General features: G+C 36.1%; 1 protein-coding gene across 1 annotated transcript; it reads left to right on the top strand.

Moving 5' to 3' along the window:
• The first annotated feature begins 4189 nt into the window (after positions 1-4189).
• LOC128231450 (transmembrane protein 263-like) lies at positions 4190-23691 on the top strand. The gene is made up of 4 exons (XM_052944283.1): positions 4190-4287; positions 15321-15414; positions 15653-15782; positions 17180-23691. Exons 2-4 carry the CDS (start codon positions 15373-15375, stop codon positions 17389-17391), a joined length of 384 nt encoding a protein of 127 aa, XP_052800243.1. The 5' UTR covers positions 4190-4287; positions 15321-15372; the 3' UTR covers positions 17392-23691.
• The last annotated feature ends 62 nt before the right edge of the window (positions 23692-23753 follow it).

The following is a 23753-nucleotide window of genomic DNA, read 5'->3' on the forward strand; positions in this document are numbered from 1 at the left end:
TACAACCATTGTAAACAATTCTTTGTCCAGCTACATTGTACGTGTAGTTCAGTGATTCAATTCCGTTTTCCTGTGAATGGTGTTGGAAAGAGTTTCGTTTAGGGTTTAACAAGAACTTTGAAATATTTGTTCTCTTACGAATATGCCATTTCCATATTCATATGTTCAATCTTTATGTAAGTCACAAGGTTGATCAGTTAATTTAATGTATGTGTAGCATATGGCAGCTGAAAAAGTGGGTTCGGTTAACGCGTAAATTTCGCTGTTTGTTTCCCCGATTGCAGTGTATCGTTGCGTTGCAAGAGGGATACAAAACGTTAGCCACTCGCCATACTGAACTATTGCGTTCTGTAGGGCGAGCGTTTACGTCTGTAGATGTCACGTACGGTTAGTCTGAAACGCGATACTCAATAGTACGATGATGAAATCGCGAAATACCAATGGTGAAAACGCTATAGTTACGATAACGAAAACGCGATAATACGACAGTATATATGACAAGAAAAAAGTTGATGCATAGCATCAAGTCGGCGCAATGAAATTAGAAGAAAAACATGCATGCAGATAACCAAAAATGGTTATTATTTCAATGATAATATTTTGTTTTATGTTGGGTGTACATATGCTCGAAGGACATTATGGTTATTTTTTTCCCAAGCTAATCCTCCGGTTAAAACTGAATAATAACAAAAATATACATACGTTTCTTCGGATTAAATAGAGTCAATGGTCTAATACATAGATTTCAATAGCATGAAATTCACCTTTTATTTGTACCGGCATGTTCTGTGAACTCCTTGCTTTATATTTTGTACAAGTTTATGTAACACATTTCACTCATATGAGTATATAGAATGGGGGTAAAAATACTATATATCAAAGGGGAATTATCTGGAGTTCATTCTTTCGAATGGCATTTTCAAAACAAACAAATAAGCTCAAGGTTAATTTTTCAAAACTCGGCATTTTTGCTGTCACCAAGGGAGATTACTGCGTAGGAGGTTTACAGGCATAAAGGATATTTTAATAGTACCGTGTAACCTTCATCTATATCAATCGGAACACCTCGGCCTGTATCTATCTCGGAGATGATAGATACTACTGGCACGTACACTTTGCAAGCAAACAAACACAAATTTAATCAACACTTGGTTAACCCAACCTGTACCCTATGCAACCTTGGCCCTGAAGATAGGGAACATTTTCTCACGCAGTGCTTATCACTGCAACATGCCCGGCAAAAAACACATTATACGTCTTGCCCATACCCTGACAAATGAACTTAACATTAAGGTTAGTGATACCATTACAAATAACCCAACACTCCTTACTCAGTGTATTCTTGACTGCTCCGCCCCAACCATTAGAGACATTATTGGCACCAACAGTGAAACTCTATTGCAAGTAGAGAGAATTAGCAGACAGCTAGTGTATGACCTGCACTCTGCTAGGAACTTTATACTGAAGAAACAGCAGTGCCAGCCCCCGTAGTTGAACTGTCTCGCGCCAGGAAAACTGCTATATTCATCACTCAATTTCTCAACTGCTAGTCTGAACATTATTATTTACTGCCAGCTGATATTATCAGGCTTATTACCGTATACTTAGCCATAGTATTATACCATACCATGCGATAGACTTATATGGTTACTGTGTAGTGGCTCTAGACTTATGTGTCGATAAATATATCGTCAAACGTTACTACGTGTGTGTACATATCTGTTAATCAGTTTTAAGCAATGTTTTTTAGTTTTACGTAGCTAGTGTAGTGTGACTAGTACTGTAACGGATCTTATCATACTCGTGATGCAGTAGTTTTTTAGTGATTTAATGACTTATGCCCTCAAGGCTCTATTATTATCACATTCTATGACCGACATCCCAGCTTAACTACAACAAATTTAAAATATACACAACCAGACCTTAACGAAAACTTCAACAGCAGCAACCAACATTACCTATTCCGATAGGGTGCTCCGATCAACTAGCGGAGGAATCTACAATAACAACAACAACAACAACAACGATGGCCGAGTTGCTATGATTGAGTTGGTATTTAAAATCAAAACGATAAGCAGGGCTATTATAATTCAAGGTTTCATGATCAATTAAAGTGTAAAGTTTTATAAAACAAACTAAACTTCATATTTTATCATGCAACGTGGAAACTATTGAAAGCATTGTTCTGCAATATATGAACTAGTCCCTAAGTTGGAATATTTCTAAAGTAATATCAAATATAGTCGGCGCCCTTCTACTAATAATGCAAATGCGATTTAATGTCGTGTTTTCACCATCGTCCTAGCTTTCGCGTTTTCACCATCGTAATATCGCGATTTAAAATGAATAATTATGGAACAAGTTGCCATCTTGTATCGCACAGATTAAGATATTACCTGTTTTTAAATTGCTAGTAAAGAATCTTTTTTTTAGATAATTTGGCATAATTAGTTATGCTATTAAAAAGCTTTTTTTTCATTTATTTATTTAAAGATTTTCAGTAAAGGAACTCTTTTAACATAACCTCGTATTTTATAAGTACTACATACTGTCATATTCATACTTTAATGTGATAGTTATATATAACTTTCTCAAATATAACTTTATGTTACTAAAATATGTAAAGTGACTGTGATACAACTACGGCAATATTTATTTTAATGCATAAAGTCTAACTTTTAATATATTTGTGCAATTTCGATTACAGCTATAGTATTACTTAAATTTTTAAGTTTTCTCTTTTGTTTTTGTCATCCTTGATGTGGTGTGCCTGTCATGGCTATTGATAATATCATGTATGTATAATGCTATTTACTATACATGTTGTTTATTTTAAATGTCCATGTATGTGCATTCCTTGCTAAAATAAATCTATCCATATCTATATATTTCGCGTTTTCGTTATCGTAGTATCGTGATTTCGCGTTTTCATTATCGTGGGATCGTAATGTCGTCTTTTCATAATCGTAATGTCGCATTATCATCATCGTACTGTAATAATAATAATAATAATAATAATAATAATAATAATAATAACTTTATTTAAAGAAGGTAACACATTAAGACATAGGCATCATATATTTAATTATAAACAAACATAACACACGACTTATTTACAATGTGGCCTTCTGAAAGAACATACACACGCACACACACATAAATGCTTAGAATGAAAACGTAAGCATAAATTTATGTTATTTCAAAAGGGTACGTATTAAAATGTTATACGAAAACATAAAGAAACATGAATATAATACATTAATTATAAGATCAATGCCGAACAATACATCAATTTGTACCTAAAGGTTAACAAATCGTATCATTAAAATTTATTAACTGAGTAAGTAGGACAGTCACACATGTATTTAACACCTTAATCGAGATATATATAATGTAAAAACAATAGTCATGGAATTATGCGTACAATTCTTACAACGTCGCGTTTTCATCAACATATACAGTACTGTCGGCGATTTCATCATCGTTCTGTCGCGTTATCATCATTGTATTGTCGCGATTTTCATCATATCGTACTGTCGCAGTATCATCATCGTACTGTCGTGTTTTCATCATCGCATGGTCGCGTTAGTTAGTGTCGTATTGTTCCGCATTCATCCTAGTACGATAGCCTTCCGATGCGCATGCGCAAAAAGATTTTACCCTCCATGTGATTTGAACGTTTACTGACATTGTAAACATTTTTTCATCCAGCTACGAATAGTTCAGTGACCCAATTCTGTTGTCCTGTCAATGATGTTGCTAATTAAGAGTGTTGGCTAGAGTTTAACAGGAATAAGCATTTATTTTTTTACCTACGAATATGTTATTTTCTTAATTCCTATTTTCAAACTTTATGTAAGATTAGAATACGACCTACTTTTTAAGCCAATGAATTTGCAGGTAGGCAGTCATTGAGTACTAGACGTAAATCATTAAGAATTCTTCACTTTTCGCTGGTGTTTAAAATTTCGCCTACTGCCACTCATCCGATAATCCCTGTGTCAGATTTAGCATTGTGAATGCATCAGCCAATGAAGTTGTATACTAGTCAGTTAGATGACATGAAGTGATAAGTTCATTTCGATGGAAGATTGCGATTGCTGAACTGGACTTTTTTCTGTGTACAGATCACTGATGTGAAGTTGTTAAACGTGTATTGGTTGGCTAAGAAACATATCCGTTAACCAATCAAATTTGTGGTAACAAAATATTAGAAGAATTCATGAAAATTGTAAACACAGTGAAATTTCAACGTGGCAAATGTTAATATTTGAAGAGGTTTTCAAGGTAAATTGTATTTTTTCATCCAACATTAGGGGAAATCTTTACCAACGTAAAGATACACTTCTCGGTGACTGAAGCGAGAATTTGATAAATGGATGATTGAAGTCAACTTCTTTGATTCACTGCCAGTATGTCTACAGACTAGTCCAATTGTACGTTGACGGATTTTTTTAGATTTTTGATATGGCGAATCCTTCACGTACAAATTGTTTAGTATCAAAAGTGGGTAGTTGTTCCGATCAGGATTCCGGGTTAAAGCATATAGCGTCTATAAAATATCATAAAAACAAGAAATATTACCAGATAATGTTATTTTATATTAGTTCCGTACACAAAAAAATAAATATCCAACTTATAATTATGAGTTTGACGGCTTTTTTTTCATTTCATTCTGTCAAAACATAACGATATATACATGAAGGGCACCTGCAAGGCTTTAGGGCACAGTTTTAAATTGCTCGGAACATTTCGGCCATGGCCGAGTTGTTACCCTTCGCATAATTGTTGTCTGTGTCAGTCAACTTTCATTTTATTGGAAAGGTAAACAACTTGTTTTAATGCACTAAATGCTTGTTTAGTGCAAAATAACATTTCACTTACATGGTAAAATATGAATATAACTCTTTATGATCAATTTCAACCATAAAATACTTCACTTAAAACAATTTCAATATTTTTAAAACACCCCCGTTTTTTGCACATTCCTGTTGAGACGTTAGGGATTGGAAGAATCCCGTATAACATGTCTATTATTTTAGACTAGTCTACAGACTAGCCACAGAATCATTAATTTGCACATTTCATATTTATAAAGGGTTGTTGCATCACGAGTGCTTTGTATATTCTCCCATGGAGAATGTTACTCTGAGTTTGATTCACGAATAAGAGTGTTGTGTTCAAGTTAGTCCAAATAATAGTACGTTGACAGATTTTTTTATCATTATTGGTATGGCAAATCGCTCACGTACAAATTGTTTTGTACCAAAAGTGGGTAGTTAGTCCGATCGGGATTCCAGGTTAAAGCATATGGCAGATTTCACGTTTTGGTGACCAAAAAGTTCCCGGCGAATATTGATTTTTAAAATTAATTGCAGATTTGTGATTTCAACATAATCTTTTACAGCAATTTCTTATCTATCATATTTTAGAACATTTGCAATGATTTATTCATGCATTTTTATAAAAAAAAGAATTTTGTATCACCATACCATTTGTGCTAGTGTTACAATATTGCCGGTAAAAACTTGTTTTTTTTTAATATTTTGATCCAAAGAAGTATTTTGTCTTGCACTAAATGGTTCATTTATCTATAAAACAGATTGTACAGACAAAAAATAAAGATTGTTTCGTTTTTCTCAAATAAATTTATTGAAACAAACCCTAATTGGACAACAAGACAGAAAATGTTTTCTGCAAACATAGGTTTTCTTTTTATATCAGATCAGATAAGCTATAAACATAAATGTTTTGTTGTGGTAATATAAATGTCTCTAGTATGGTGCAACTATCATTACCTTTGATATTAAACATATATATTATAAATTGCTAATTGCGAGTATGTGCTAGTGTTACCACAAGACAGAATGAGTAACATTAGCAGTATGTCACATTAGCAGTTGGACAGAATGTTTCACAACAAAATAAAATACAGACCTACCACAGACTGTTTGAGCTTGATACAGTATAAAACAAACTATATAAATGATTGATAAACACGGTCAATTGATAATCACAAAAAAATCATAATAATCATACAAGATTTGACGAAGTTGCAGTGTGACAGACGTACACATTTTATGAGCTTCTACAGTTGAAAATAGTTTCTTTGACTCTTCATTTAGTTTAAATGTTGTTATAATGTTTTACTCATTTGAGATTTTAATAACCTGTTGTTACAATATAATTCTATTGCTTCTCATATAGTTCCTACTAGTTTTGTTCATGCTGATTTATAAATACACTGCTGACCTAAGTTTATATGGTGTCAGACTGAATGACGAATCCTGGAAACACTGTTCCCGCAGCAGTTTGATTAAACAGTCTCGTAAAAAAATATACCAATCTGGATAGAATAACTTCCAATACGAAAAACCAACAACAGAACTAAAGATCAGACTGTTGTGTGTCTTAAAGGCCTAGTTTAAGCCTTTTAAAAGTGACCCTCCCCCTTTTAAGGCCTAATTTAAGGAATATTTGGCATGATAATCCCCCGCTGTGCATCTCCTTCTAATCACACTGGTTTGACAGTAGGGGCCAATTTCCTGTGTTTACCGGTAGGTTTATCGGCTCAGGGCCATTAAGGGTCCATTTCTATCTTAAAATATCCCATACTGCGCAGCAGGATACTCAGATCGGAGATCTGATAAGACAATTAGGCAATTATGCACCAATCAATTGTAACCACGGCCCCCCAGGTCCGGGGGTATACTGGGGATAGCCGGGAAAAGGGCCGTGTTTTTACTTTCCAGGTGGCCCCGCATGGCCGTGTGAGTGCGGTGGTTTTGTCTTAGTGCCAAGATAGCGGAGATATTGACTTATATAGAGTCTCTGGGGTACGGGGGACATTTGGCCGGGGTTTTACCATCAGTTCGTCCCCGCAGGGCGGGGATTTTACCCAGGGTTTGATGGACCGAAAGTCAAAGTCCCCGCTATTCCCCGGACCTGGGGGGGGGGAGGGGCGTGGTTACAATTGACTGGTGCATTAGATTAAGATCCATTTACAGAGGTTGTTTACATATACACAGTGTCATAAGAGATTGATCAGAAATCTTTACCCCGAACTGTAAATGCCTACAGAGTGACATGAACACTGATCAAAAGATCTTATCATAAAAAAGGCAAACAAACATCCAGAACTTTAAAACCTGTAACAAGAACCACCCCACCTGCGGTAACCTTGCATATAATCCAACCCGACACAGCAAAGGACAATTCTTATAAAATAATGTTTAATGTAAGTAAATTGCAACAGTCAAACAATTCAGACGATTTACACATCATCTTCTTGTCTTCAAGGGTATGGTTCAGAAAGAGATAATAAAATTATTACATACTTTCTGTTGAGATATGAGAGTGTTCTAAGTTATATATGTCTGCCTCTAACACAAGAAGTCGTGTGTTTGGTTTGATCCCCACCAGGGGTACTTTCTCATTGCCTCACAAAACTAACACAATACGTAATGTTTTCTACCAAGGGAGCAGATTTGAGAGATTAAATTCACAGAGCTGTCTTCACAATCTTACAAACTAAAACAAAACACTCAAACGTAAATGCCATAAATTCAAACATTTTAAATTTTTAGCAACAGATCCTTTTTGATACTACTTTTACTAACACTTCTTATTGTTTTGCTACATTCAAAAAACAGTTTTGTTTGAAATACTACAAGAATACAACGTCAATTTATTATCTGTAAATCTATTCATCAGACTCCTTCCACATGGAACAACATTTAGTTCGTCAACTTGCGCCACAATACCACTGGTCATAATGCACCAGTCAATTGTAACCACACACCCTAGGTCCAGGGGTGGGGTTCAGGGAAAATAGAAAAAGTCTTATCATATCTCCAATCTGATAAGACCTGCTGTGCAGTTTTCAATGTTTTATTATGAAAATGGACCTTAACCAGGCCTTTAACTAATTTATCGTTATCACTGGCATTCAGTTTATTTAATCTGGGACAGTTTTAAATTGAATAAAAACAGTCACTAGATTGAACAGTTTTAGAAGCACAGAAACAATGTTCTTAAACTTTTATATACTCTGGGGGGGGTTCAAACAGGAATCCAAAAGTAACAACACCAGGGGAGATGTCCTATTGTCCAATAGCACACTTTGTTCTGTCCAAAATGTAACACTAGCATTCAGGTGACTAAAATAAGGTAAAGATACAATATATAACACAAGTTTGTGTCAAAAATAAGATTTGTCAAATAAGAAACACAATGAATCACAAAATGAGCATACAAATATTGACTTTCATCTCAAGCATTCTCTCTTGGTGATGTCAAACTCTGCTTCTGTCCTATGTAACATTAGGGGAAAAGTCCTTTTGTCACATTAGCAAACATATTTCTGTCCCAATTATAACATAAGCATTCAGTTTACTTAATCAAATTCAGATTAAGTATTAAACAGTTAAGCTTGTATCAAAAGCATACAATGGATCACAAAAAAACAAAACATAAATATGTGTTTTATAAAAAAAAGAAGGTTTCTGTCCAATGTAACATTTGCAGTTATGTCCATTTGTCACGTTATCATCTATATTTCTGTCCATTTTATAACGTTTGCATTCTTAATTCTGTCCAATAAATAACGATATCAAACACAAAAGCGGTATGAATTCAATATAAACTACGTACCTAATGAATGAATACTTACAAACGATAGTTTACAGACGACATTGTTATGTTCGAATGATTGACTCGGGGAAAGTCATCAAATTTCAACGATTTTCTTGCTTTATTAAGCGCTTGTCTTAATGCTAGCGTGACATAATGTTAACGTTACATCGAAGGACAGAATGAGCCAAACTTGGATTAAGTTTTTATCAACGGTATTCACCACTATTTTTATCATTTCAATGTCAACTGTGAACCAGTCCAATATAAAAGTAATCGCTACCTGGATGTTAACCCTCAGTCGGTGTAAATTATTCACGAATAGAAAAGGTGCTAAAATGGGACAGAATAGATTTTGCGTTACATTAACACATTTTTAGACCTAAAAAACTTTATGATCGGGAATGACCAATTTCTTGTTACATGCAATACTGTTTTTATCCGACACGTAGTCTTTGTTTTTAGTGATTTAATAAAGGTGTGTTTAGGCTTAAAACAGTTAGCAGTGGATCATGTCTGCTAATGTTACACAACAATTCGAGGACAGATTACCGTAACGTTATCACCATGCGCAATTACGGAAAATTTAAGTATATTACGAACGAAATGCAATCATTTTAGATATATTATTGTTTTAATTAACATTTCTTGCAAACATTATTCAACAGACAAGAATAAAATACTTACCAGATGTTACTGAAAAGCATCCTCAAAAAAGTGGTATATTGGTACCGGGAAGATTTTCTGTCTTTTTTGTCCTAAATATCGGCATATTTTTACATTTTTTTACCTTATTTAACACAATATTTTCATTATTTTAATACAAATCACTTCTATTAGGTGTTCTTATTGGGTTGGGAAAGGCAATTGCTGTATATATGATGTTGACATGCAATAACAATAAATGAAAGCAAATGGGCCAAATAATTGCCTTTTTTGTGAAATCTGCCATATGGTGTCAATAAAATATCATAAAAACAAAAATATAATTATCAGTTTGATGTGGGGTTTTTTCATTTCATACTGTCAAAACATAATATATATACATGAAGGGCACCTGCAAGGCTGCGGTTCACAGTTTTACAACAATCGGAACACCTCGGAGATGGCCGAGTTGTTATTTATTTATGAGGTCTATCTTGAAGCCACATGCATTGTGCCACTATAATACTAATTACAAGATAATGTTTAAATGAATACAATTTTTATTTAGATAATTGATAAAAAAAAAATTCATTTTTTCTCGTTCACTTGAATGATACTTGATACCTTTCCTCATTCACTTAAAGATACCTTTGCTCAAACACTTGAATAATACCTTTCCTCATTCACTTAAATGATACCTTTCCTCATACAGTAACACTTGAATGACACCTTTCATCATACACTTGAATGATGGCTTTCCTCATACACTTGAATGACACCTTTTCTCATTCACTTGGATTGTCCTTTTCCTCATTCACTCGAATGATACCTTTACTTATGCGCTTGAATGATACCTGTTACCCAACAGACCATATTATTTTATAGCAGACAGCCTTTTTCAGAGCCCAAAAATAAAAATAAAATGGGGGGGGGGTGATTGTGCTTAATTCAATCACTGTTTATCACAGTCATGTAGGCAGGTATTGTAGGCTTATGTATATGATATTCAGAAATTAAGGGGGGGGGGGGGGGTAAGTGAATAAATAAAAATGATGAGAAATGTTCCTATGTACTGTGATTTATTTTTACCTCCTTGAGCAAACCAGTTTTGGATCATGTACTCATTTGCCCCATACTGTTAGAAGCAAGAACCTTTTCATTTGTGTTATTAGTCTCCTGGGAATCATAAAGCATCTTAGTGAAACTTTTACCTGAGTGAAAAAAGTTAATTATAAAGAAAACTAACAATGTTTTTGATCCAAAACATTAAAGCTGCACTCTCACAACTTGTTTTGACAAGTTTTTTTATTTTTTGTCTTGGAACGAGCCAATTTTTGCGAAAATCCATGAAAACCAGTAATTAATGACTGCAGAAAAAAATTAAGATCACAGATCTTTATATATAAGTATAAAAATTGATGTTTTATGTATTTTTCTTAAACCGTTAGTAACAGTTTAAACCATAAAACTTTAATTTTCGAACAGAAATATGAAAATCTTTGATCTTATTTTTTTTTTTCAGCAATCTTTTATTATTGGTTTGCAGATATTTACGCAAAAATTTGCTCTTTCCAAGACAAAAAATAAAAAAGTTGTAAAAATGATATATCTGTGAGAGTGCAGCTTTAAAATGAGAAAAAGAAATATCCAAATTGAAAAAAGCGAAAAAATGAGGGTATTACAACCATTCATTTCTTTAAAATAAAAATAAATAAATCACATAAGTTGAAATTTCCATTAAGAAGCTTTCTGAATACAGCCCTAGGTATGCTCCCTGCTACACATTTTGTTTGAATATATTTTCTTATATATGTGTTAATGCAAGCATCAGTTCTAAATGCAAACTTATACTTTATGCTGATGACAGCGCTATCTTATTTCCTCATAAAGACCCTGACATTATTAGACAAATTCTTGGTCAAGAATTGCAAAACTGCAGCATGTGGTTAACTGATAACAAATTATCCCTTCATCTAGGCATTCTTTTTGGCTCCAAACGTAAACTTGGCAAAATAGGGGATTTCAGCATTCAATGTAATGGCCATGAAATCATGTCTCAAGATTCAGACAAATAAATATCTTGGGTCAATTTTGGACTCTGATTTGTCAGTTTCATCTACTGTGAACAATATTGTTAAGGAGGTTTACTCTAGAATCAAATTTTTATATAGACAAGGTGAATTTTTAAACAAATTTCTTAGGAAAACTCTTTGTAATGCATTAGGTCAATGTCATCTTGACTATGCTTCATCATCTTGGTACTGTGGCCTTACCATGAAGTCTAAAAATAGACTCCAGCTGGCACAAAATAAAATTGTTCGTTTTATTAATAATTTTCATTGTAGAACCTCGCTTTCAGTGGCAAGTTTTTCTGATCTTGGATTTTTAAATGTCGAACAAAGATGTAGACAACTTAAGCTAAATCATGTACACAAAATATTTTATAACAAATGTCCAAGTTATATGAAGGATAATTTTGCCAAATGTAATGAGGTTCACTCATATGGCAGTTGATCCAACTTTAAATTTTATGTCCCACATAATGGTGGTTTTACAGCAGCTTCTTTTTATTATAATGGTATAGGGGATTGGAACATGCTTCCAAATAACATCAAAGACACAGAATCAAAGTATGTTTTTTAAGAAATTAGTCAAAACTCACCTCTTAAAGGAGATGGAGAAGTTTGAAAAGTCTGTCTTTTTGTATTCATAATTTTTATGTATTAGATAAATACATGTTTATTTCTAAAAATACGCACAATTTTTAGCTCTACTGGCCAAAGGCCAGAAGAGCTCATGCGATGGTAATGTGTACGTAGTATGTGCATCCGTGTGTTCGTGCGTCCGTGCGTCTGTAATCAATTGCTTGTGAACACGATACAGTCTTCAGTTTTGATTGTATCTCAATGAAACTTGTACAGTATTTAGATATCCATTAGAGCTCGGTTCCTTTCGAAAACCAGCCAGATCTGACCATGCATGCCTAGATTATGGGCCTTGAAAGTATTAAAAAATGCTATTGTGTAAACACTAGCTTGTGAACACGATACAGATCTCAGTTTTGATTGTATCTCGATTAAACTTGTACAGTATTTAGATATCCATTAGAGCTCGGTTCCTTTTGAAAACCAGCCAGATCCGACCATGCATGCCTAGATTATGGGCCTTGAAAGTATTAAAAAATCAGTTTGTCTGTAAACAATTGCTTGTGAACATGATACAGTTTTCAGTTTTGATTGTATCTCGATGAAACTTGTACTGTATTTAGATATCCATTAGAACTTGGTTCCTTTTGAAAACCAGCCAGATCTGCCCATGCATGCCTGGATTATGGGTCTTGAAAGTATAAAAAATGCTATTTTAAGCTAAGTCTATTTTTAGCCAAGTCTACATGAGCGAAGTCTATTTTTAGCCAAGTTTACATGAAAAGTCACAAGATTTGTTCAAATTATGCCCCTGAGGTCATTACTGCCCCCCCCCCCCCCCCCTCACGGAGATTGTCCCGTAAGGGACCAGTGCGGCAAATGCAAACGACCTCGGCGACGTTGGCGGAGGCCCAGGGAAGAGTTCTCTTTTCTTTGTAAAGGAAGGACTCCCCGCCCATTAAATTGGGAAATATTAAAAACCTTTTTGTCTGATACCACCATGCAAATCCTTGCTATTTTGAACAAGGCTTTATTGAGTGGTCCACTACCATGGTTGTTCAAATTATGCCCCTTGGGTCAACACTGGCACTGCCCTGGGTGTCACAATTTTCCTAGAGACTTATTCAAGAAATATTTTCAAAATCTTCTTGTTTCAAACCACAAGGCCCATACCTTTGATATTTGTTGTGGAGCATCATATGATGCAATTGAAAACATTTGAAATAATGCCCCTTGGGCAAAAGCTGGCCCCACCCCTTTTGACTTACTTATTAATTTTTAAAGCTACAGTAATGAAATTTTGACCATGTGAACAGTTTTGCAAACAAGCATTAATGTTAAACAAGCATTAATGTTGTCCTTGGATGTCCTTGACTTTGACCGACTTTTTATTTTTAAAGCTACAGAAATGAAATTTTGACGATGAGTACAGTTTTGAAGGCAAATATATTTTACCCTCAGATTACCTTTACTTGGCACATATTAAAATAGTTCATGCAACTAATCTGCTTACAAGACTTCCTGTCCTCCGATGTTGAACGTGCAGCGTTTTCAGCTAACCCAAACACTAAAAGTGAACTATATATTTGTTGCCTATTACTCAAACGTACATGCTCTGGATTGAAAATGACCACAAGAGCCATGCCAGTAGAGCATAGGCCCTTTTGGGCCTCTTGTTATATAGTTACTTTGGTAATTTTTAAATATTCCTTAACTATTTGTATAATTTGTGGTATATTATATAATTATGTGATACTGATAGTAGTTTATTTGTGATGAATGTCATATATTAATTATGCCCCCCTTCGAAGAAGAGGTATACATATTGCTTTGCACAGGCATGTCGGTCGGTCGGTCGGTTGGTAGACTAAAGCTTGTCAGAGTGATAACTCTGACAATGCCTGCACCCATGGCCCTCAAACTTGACTTGGAGGTTGGGCCTGACCAGTAGCTGACACCTATTGTTTTTGGGGCTCATCAGGTCAAAGGTCAAGGTCACAGTGACCTTGAATGGTAAAAGGTTGTCCGTGTGATAACTCAACAATGCCTGCACCTATGGCCCTCAAACTGGACTTGGAGGTTGGGCCTGACCAGTAGATGACCCCTAATGTTTTTGGGGGTCATCGGGCCAAAGGTCAAGGTCACAGTGACCTTGAATGGTAAAAGTTTGTCCGAGTAATAACTCGACAATGCCTGCACCCATGGCCATCAGACTTGACTCAGAGGTTGGGCCTGACCAGTAGATGGCCCCTATTGACTTTAGGGGTCATTGGGCCGAAGGTCAAGGTCACAGTGACTTTGAACGATAAAAGGTTTTCCGAGTGATAACTCAACAATGCCTGCACCCATGGCCCTCAAACTTGACTTGGAGGTTGGGCCTGACCAGTAGATGACCCCTATTGATTTTAGGGGTCAAGGTCACAGTGACCTTGAAAGCAAACTTGACAATTCCTGGACCTATTGTCATCAAACTTGACATTAAGGTAGGGCCTGACCAGTAGATGACCCCTCATGACTTTGGGGTTCATCGGGTCAAGGTCACAGTAACCTTTAACACAAAAAAGTTTACCATTTTTCTCCCAGTGATATCTCAACAATGCCTGAACCTATGATCATCAAACTTGACATGGAAGTTGGGCCTGACCAGGAGATGACACTTATTGATTTTAGGAGTCATTGGGTCAAAGGTCAAGTTCACAGTGACCTTGAATGCGAAAATGTTTCCAGTGATAATTCAACAATGCCTGCACCCATGGCCCTCAAACTTAACTTGGTGTTGTGTCTGACCTGTAGATGACCCCTTATGATTTTAGGTGTCGTCGGGTCAAAGGTCAAGGTTACAGTGACCTTGAACGAAAAAACCTTGTCTGTGTGATTTTTGTCAATGCCTGCACCCATGGCCCTCAAACTTGACATTTAGATTTTTGGTGGCCAGCTGATGACTCCTATGGATTTTGAGGTCATAGAGTAGGTCATGGTCATTAACACACTCTATCATCAAGCTTTGAATGGTCATAATCTTAAAACAGCCTCAACGGCATCCAATGTCAGTGACAAATCAAGTGTCATTTCGGTCCATGCTTTTAATACCTTAGACATGGACCCCATTGGAAATAACCTTTACAGGTTATCCTGTGCAATGTCATTTATTATGTTAAACTTTATTTGGTAAAACTTGATTTGCCTAATTTGGTAATAAATTAGGTAGCTTTATCATTAACACCAGAAGTAATACTTGTTTTAGTAGATCTAGTATTATGTATTTCATGTAAAACTTTCTGTGATATAACTTATCTAAATATCATGCAAATACAATATGTGATATATCTTATATTGATGTAAAATGTACTGTTATTGACATAATGCACGAATAAAACTACTACTATACTTCTGTTACAGCAAGATAAAGATTTTTCATGTTGATGAAAGGCAACAACTTGAGAAATAAGGGATGACGAGCCTGTATCAGACAGTGAAATCATGCATCATAAAGGTAATGCCATACTGTAACTTGCTAAAATAAATTGCTTTTATGTATGCCCCTTATTTGAAACAGTCAAATTTCCGCTTAAAGAGAGAAAATACATTTATAAGAGTGTTAGCCTGAATAACATACAGTATACTTTGGTTAGGGCTGATGTTTGTCAAGCACCACAATTGCACAATAATTCGCAAAATGAGATCACAAACCTATTACTATATTTTGGGTGATTGATCCACTTTTGTTGCAGTCTCCGCCGTCGGAGCAGGTGGAGGTGGTTACCAAGGAGACAGAGAATGATGTTCTTGACAATCCGGAACATGTGAAGGAGCATGACTCTATGGACTTTACCTCCAACAAGAAAACAGATGAACAATCAGGTACTCATTCAATTCTTAGAACTATGAGTGAAGTTTCAGAAAAAAAGCTTAAACAGAACATGCAGTATTTCCACTGGGGTAGCCCCACAGTTGTTACTATTTTATTTTTCGACATGCTAGAAAGTGGTCCTACTATCCTAGAATTGTTTAAAAAAAAATACATAGGGGGTAAGATGACAGGGTCACTTTTCTGAGGTTTTGTATCAGGTTGAGTTTGGTGTGTAAATGTGTATCCTTATGTGGTCGGAATCGATGCATGTTAAAATACCGAACGAGAGGTGAAGCAGGTAGTCAGAAAGCTATTATAATCATAAATTTCCTTTATTATATGTCCCCATTGATCATTTCAATGTTTAATCACACACCTTTTGCTATAAACCAACAACACTGCACTTAAAATTAACTCAACATTTCCCTGAATCCACATTCAGGAAGGCCCCATAAATCACATTAGGAATTTAGTGCATTTTCTTCAATACATTCAGAATAATTTCTGAAAAAAATATGTTGCAAAAAGTAATTTTATATTGTAAAAAACATCAGTCTGTAAAAGGTTACTGGTAGCACTCAACACATGATACTACAGTTTGCTGATACAGGTTTTGCAAACAACTGTAGCGTAATGCTGATTATTCAATATAGCGTGCTGTATTTTCACTGGCATATGATAAAATTTGCTCATCATTGTCATAATGTAATTTCGGTTTGTAAGCTGAATAAAATTATTGTAAAATGCAGTCATTTAATGCCAAAGTAGTTTATTACTGCTGTGATTAAGTTTCATGTTGTGTTGTGAAAATAAATTGTTTTCATGTTTGAAGAGAATAACAACTTTGTAAAATACTTAATAATTAATAATTGCTTCATTACAGTGTGAGTAATAATTAATAATTGCTTCATTACAGTGTGAGTTTTTGAATTCTTGAAGGTTAACTTTGTCTTAATTAACAGCCTCAGTAAACAAGTACTATATTATGCAATAAATATTAAGTATAATGATGCTAAAATCTTGTACAAACAATCTACAGTTAGATAGCAATTTATCTGAAAAAAAAAACAGATCTAAGATCTGCTGAGAGATTAGATGGGCAATTAATATATTTTTTAGTAAAGAGACATATTATACTTCCGGCAATATTATGTTTCTGATTGAAATGACTTTATTACATAAACTTCCAAGGTCACTTCCGGTTTGTTTTTTCATTCTTCCTTTATTGTTTTTAGTAAGAATTATCAGCCTATTCCTAGAAGGAGGATATTCATGACCGGGCACTTTTGAAGCATTGAAAAGTGTAACTTATATCTTCTTAGAATAATTCTGAGTTTAAATGATAACCATTATGTATAACATTTTTGTGTTTTAATACCAAAATAACTTTTGTTTATCTTCATAACAGAACAGAAGGCCCAGGGCGGTGTCATATGGCGTGTGTCGAGTGGTCTGGGCTCCGGGCTCTACAACTTCACAACGGGTGCTGTTGGCTATGGAGTGGGAGGAGTGAAGTGGGCGGCAGGCAAGAGTTATGACGTCGGCTCATCTGTAGTCACCCATGTGAAGAACCCGCCACTGCCAGAAATGCTTCGGAAAAAGAAAGACAAGAAAGAATAGATTCAGTGTCTGCTAGTATAATGTTAATAGTGAAATGTTGTTAAGCTACTGGAAGTTATTGCTGTGCATCATGCTTGTGTTGAAGAATCGATATAACCATACTTGTGTGTTCATTTCAAATGCAATACTTTGATGACTTTTCTATATCATAGTTTTTTAACATATATTTTTAGTTTACCGTTATGATTTATTTATGTCTTTATGTGTAGCATTGTACATAGCTGTGAAGTTTATTTTAAAATTTAAGTTGATTATTGGGTGGTGAAGTGTTTTACATGTGATTTATGTTAAGTGAAAGGATGTGGTTATATTTTTGGATTACTGTTTCTGATTAATCACTGTATTGTCTGATATGTAACAGAAGGTGCCAAAGACAATCAATTGAAATCCTTTTACCTCTGGATAAGTCCCACAGAAATATTGTGATATTAATAACATGTTTTGGTAAGGGCTATTCGAGTAAAACATGTAACCCATGGGGGGAAGGCAACTATTTAAATAGTATATGGGTGGGTGTCTTTTTTGTTAATTTGGACTCTAAAAGGGTAAATTTCATTTATTTGCTTCTGTAGGGGGTGGTATATTTTAAAAGTGCCCTAAATAAGTCACCTATTATTTAGATCATTTGATCTATTTTTAAGAGTCAGATTTTTATAAACATTGTTTATTTTTTCACCATAGAAAGAAAACTACTGCTATCAAATGCAAAGGAAAGAAGTCTTACTATATATATATATATTTTGAAATTGAAAGTTGTTATAGAATATTTGTATTCATGTTTACCCAGCTGGAATGGGAAGGATTTTGTGCACTTATTCATTAATCTAGTCATGTTTTAAATCTGAGAGACTTTGTCAACTTATTTTGTTCATTTATACATGCACCATCAGTGTCAGTTATAAGCTTTTAAGAAGAATCATTTTTTTGCATACTGATTATTTGTGTGTTAAAGATTCGCCATTTTTAGCTTAACTATTTTAAGAATAAGGAGGTAATGAAATATACTTCTATATACATAACTTTAAACATATTTATTTCAAGTTAAGCTTTATTGGGGTTATCAGGGGCATACAAGAATGAATTATATAACATTAATCGTTTAAAGACTTTTAAAGATGAAAATTAAGTTACTACTAGCCTAGGACCTTATTGGCTGATGTTTGGTAGAGGAATGTTAACTGAATGAAAAGAAATTATCAGTAAAGAGGTTGATATAAAGTGGTGACACTGACATTTCAGCAAGCACTCACAAATCTTGATAACACTTTATGTTAAGTAACATAAACAAAATCATTGCTGATAACCTGTGCATTGTCATTCTCTTGGTTGAAATCGTATACATATATGCACAGAGTAAATATACTCCTGATACACCAATGAATAAGCCCTTTTTTAGTAAGATTGGTAAGATTATACAAAAACTGTGCCATAGTTGAATACTGTCTTCCTGATTTGTCTTGTTTTTTGTTGATACAACTGTAAAGTTTAAATTTTGTTCTCTATTACTGGCTGTTATATTTGAAATTTAATGTCAAAAGTTTATGAATATCATACACTTACGTTTTAAGTTGAGGTGAATCTCATTGGTAATTTGCATAACTAACATTTCTTCAATACTTGTTGGACAAATAGCTGTCTCTGTTGCCTTAGTTAGAGATGGTGATGTCCCTTGCTTTATAAGTGAAAGATCTGTGTGATGCAAGAAGAATGTTATTTAATATAGAGAGATACTCAATTTTAGTATCTATATTCATTTGATCATGCAATTTAAATTTATTCTTTAAAGTATATCACACTGAATGTTTTGTACGTCTATACCTTTAAGTGCTTGGCTCATATTTAGTAAACTACTCTGACAGAGAGAAAAAAATATTTTAAGATAACAAGATTACAATTTTCTAAAATTAGCAACTAGTCATATCATGTGTGTATCATGTGTGTATCATGTGTGTATCATGTGTGTATCATGAGTGTATCATGTGTGTATCATGAGTGTATGTTGTAGTCATGAATAGTTTAAATTCTTAAACTGATAAAAAGTGACAATGAAACAGATAAAAGGCTCGCACATATTCAAAGAGAGGAAACCACAAAAAACACTTTTTATTCAATATGTATATCACGTTTTGACTTGAGCATAAGTCGACACTTCTGAACAAGGGTTTAGACTTCAGCTGGAGTCGACTGAGTCAGGGTTTAGACTTGAATTAGAGACTACTCTACTGAGCTAGGATTTTGACTTGAGCTAGAGCCTACACTTCTGAGCCAGAGTTTAGACTTGAGCTAGAGTCTACACTACTGAGCCAGGGTTTCGACTTGAGCTAGAGTCTACATTTCTGAGCCAGGGTTTATACTTGAGCTAGAATCTACACTTCTGAGCTAGAGTTTTGACTTGAGCTAGGGTCTACACTACTGAGCCAAGGTTTATACTTGAGCTAGGGTCTACACTACTGAGCCAGGGTTTATACTTGAGCTAGGGTCTACACTACTGAGCCAGGGTTTATACTTGAGCTAGGGTCTACACTACCGAGCCAGGGTTCATACTTGAGCAAGTGTCTGCACTACTGAGCCAGGGTTTATACTTGAGCTAGGGTCTACACTACCAAGCCAGGGTTCATACTTGAGCTAGAGTCTACACTACTGAGCCAGGGTTTTGACTTGAGCTAGGGTCTACACTACTGAGCCAGGGTTTATACTTGAGCTAGAGTCTACACTACTGAGCCAGGGTTTATACTTGAGCTAGAGTCTTCACTACTGAGCCAGGGTTTCGACTTGAGCTAGAGTCTACATTTCTGAGCCAGGTTATTCCTTGAGCTAGAGTCTACACTACTGAGCCAGGGTTTCGACTTGAGCTAGAGTCTACATTTCTGACCCAGGGTTTATACTTGAGCTAGAGTCTACACTACTAAGCCAGGGTTTATACTTGAGCTAGAGTCTACACTTCTGAGCCAGGGTTTATACTTGAGCTAGAATCTACACTTCTGAGCCAGAGTTTCGACTTGAGCTAGGGACTACACTTCTGAGCTAGGGTCTACTACTGAGCCAGGGTTTATACTTGAGCTAGGGTCTACACTACTGAGCCAGGGTTTATACTTGAGCTAGTGTCTACACTACTGAGCCAGGGTTTAGACTTTAGCTAGAGTCTACACTACTGAGCCAGGGTTTAGACTTTAGCTAGGGACTACACTACTGAGCCAGGGTTTATACTTGAGCTAGGGACTACACTACTGAGCCAGGGTTTATACTTGAGCTAGGGTCTACACTACTGAGCCAGGGTTTATACTTGAGCTAGGGTCTACACTACTGAGCCAGGGTTTATACTTGAGCTAGAGTCTACACTACTGCGCCAGGGTTTATACTTGAGCTAGTGTCTACACTACTGGGCCAGGGTTTATACTTGAGCTAGTGTCTACACTACTGAGCCAGGGTTTAGACTTGAGCTAGAGTCTACACTACTGAGCCAGGGTTTAGACTTGAGCTAGAGTCTACACTACTGAGCCAGGGTTTTGACTTGAGCTAGAGTCTACAGTACTAAGCCAGGGTTTATACTTGAGCTAGACTTTACACCACTGAGCCAGGGTTTATACTTGAGCTAGAGTCTACACCACTGAGCCAGGGTTTATACTTGAGCTAGAGTCTACACTACTGAGCCAGGGGTTTGACTTGAGCTAGAGTTTACACCACTGAGCCAAGGTTTATACTAGAGCTAGAGTCTACACTACTGAGCCAGGGTTTATACTTGAGCTAGAGTCTACACTACTGAGCCAGGGTTTATACTTGAGCTAGAGTCTACACTACCGAGCCAGGGTTTATACTTGAGCTAGAGTCTACACTACCGAGCCAGGGTTTATACTTGAGCTAGAGTCTACACCACTGAGCCAGGGTTTATACTTGAGCTAGGGACTACACTACTGAGCCAGGGTTTATACTTGAGCTAGGGACTACACTACTGAGCCAGGGTTTATACTTGAGCTAGGGTCTACACTACTGAGCCAGGGTTTATACTTGAGCTAGGGTCTACACTACTGAGCCAGGGTTTATACTTGAGCTAGAGTCTACACTACTGCGCCAGGGTTTATACTTGAGCTAGTGTCTACACTACTGGGCCAGGGTTTATACTTGAGCTAGTGTCTACACTACTGAGCCAGGGTTTAGACTTGAGCTAGAGTCTACACTACTGAGCCAGGGTTTAGACTTGAGCTAGAGTCTACACTACTGAGCCAGGGTTTTGACTTGAGCTAGAGTCTACAGTACTAAGCCAGGGTTTATACTTGAGCTAGACTTTACACCACTGAGCCAGGGTTTATACTTGAGCTAGAGTCTACACCACTGAGCCAGGGTTTATACTTGAGCTAGAGTCTACACTACTGAGCCAGGGGTTTGACTTGAGCTAGAGTTTACACCACTGAGCCAAGGTTTATACTAGAGCTAGAGTCTACACTACTGAGCCAGGGTTTATACTTGAGCTAGAGTCTACACTACTGAGCCAGGGTTTATACTTGAGCTAGAGTCTACACTACCGAGCCAGGGTTTATACTTGAGCTAGAGTCTACACTACCGAGCCAGGGTTTATACTTGAGCTAGAGTCTACACCACTGAGCCAGGGTTTATACTTGAGCTAGAGTCTACACTACTGAGCCAGGGGTTTGACTTGAGCTAGAGTTTACACCACTGAGCCAAGGTTTATACTTGAGCTAGAGTCTACACTACTGAGCCAGGGTTTATACTTGAGCTAGAGTCTACACTACTGAGCCAGGGTTTATACTTGAGCTAGAGTCTAAACTACTGAGCCAGGGTTTTGACTTGAGCTAGGGTCTACAGTACTGAGCCAGGGTTTATACTTGAGCTAGGGTCTACACTACTGAGCCAGGGTTTATACTTGAGCTAGAGTCTACACTACTAAGCCAGGGTTTATACTTGAGCTAGAGTCTACACTACTGAGCCAGGGGTTTGACTTGAGCTAGAGTTTACACCACTGAGCCAAGGTTTATACTTGAGCTAGAGTCTACACTACTGAGCCAGGGTTTATACTTGAGCTAGAGTCTACACTACTGAGCCAGGGTTTATACTTGAGCTAGAGTCTAAACTACTGAGCCAGGGTTTTGACTTGAGCTAGGGTCTACAGTACTGAGCCAGGGTTTATACTTGAGCTAGGGCCTACACTACTGAGCCAGGGTTTATACTTGAGCTAGAGTCTACACTACTAAGCCAGGGTTTATACTTGAGCTAGAGTCTACACTACTGAGCCAGGGTTTTGACTTGAGCTAGGGTCTACACTACTGAGCCAGGGTTTATACTTGAGCTAGAATCTACAGTACTGAGCCAGAGTTTTTTTTACTTGAGCTAGCCAGGGTTTATACTTGAGCTTTAGTCTACACTACTGATCCAGGGTATTTACTTGATCTAAAGTCTCAACAACCGGGCCAGCGTTTAAACTTGACCTACAGTCTTCAGTTTCCTTATTGGCTTGAATATTGTGAAAGAAAAGAAGAGGTATTGTGATAGCCGTTGCGTCTTTGTAAGCATCGTGCAAAGGCCTTGTACCTTGACCCGACGTTAACTCAAAAACCGTTCACTGATTAACCGAAACTTGGTACACATAAAGCTATAACACTGTTTTTGTTAATTGTCGAGTTATGCGCCTTGTTCAACTGAAAAAAAATAACACGAGCGTTTGCTGACAGGCATAGGGATACTGCTAGTGTTGAACATGCACTAGTTGGAACTCTTTAAATTACAAGTGAAATAGAATCAGCCTCGTGAAACCTTGTATCTTGATGTGGTCAGGCATGATTCTACTAAGATACCTGCTGAAGCCAGGTGTTCGACATCAAATAAACAGGTTACATGGTAGAATATTACTAGCCTACACGTGGCTAGACTTATTCACACTCCATATTACGCATTACTTTGTTGACTATGTGTGCAAATGAATTTGATGACATGTTATCATCTTTCGTTTAATGATCCTTTAAAATTGAATTATCCCAGTGTATCTGTTTATAAAAATGTAGTATTTTAGATGCAATTGACTAGATATATTTCTCACCGTTAGTGCCAAAGGAGTAGTCGGTGATAGTAATAGTGAAGCATATCTTCTTGAACATGTAGAAATCATGTGATTACACCTGTAATACCAAATGATATACATGTTGTTCGAATTTTTTTATGGCGTATTGATTTGTAATGTGCAATTTATTCCTTGATGGAACTTTTATGGTGTATTATTTGACATTATTTCATATAACAATTATTTCTGTTGGATGTGGAGGTTGACAAGATAATAAATCAAGACTTTCCCCCTCATGTTTTTATTACAATAAACAAGCGAGGATATTTGCGAATACTTCACATTATTGAAT

This window comes from Mya arenaria, chromosome 4 (assembly GCF_026914265.1).
Source record: "Mya arenaria isolate MELC-2E11 chromosome 4, ASM2691426v1".
NCBI lineage: Eukaryota > Metazoa > Mollusca > Bivalvia > Myida > Myidae > Mya > Mya arenaria.

Bases quoted from the DNA above. Each gene is read 5' to 3' on its own strand.
- LOC128231450 (XM_052944283.1), top strand. From the start codon at position 15,373: ATGACGAGCCTGTATCAGACAGTGAAATCATGCATCATAAAG. The intron at 15,415-15,652 runs GTAATGCCATAC...CTTTTGTTGCAG, and splicing joins TGAAATCATGCATCATAAAG to TCTCCGCCGTCGGAGCAGGT. The intron at 15,783-17,179 runs GTACTCATTCAA...TCTTCATAACAG, and splicing joins GAAAACAGATGAACAATCAG to AACAGAAGGCCCAGGGCGGT.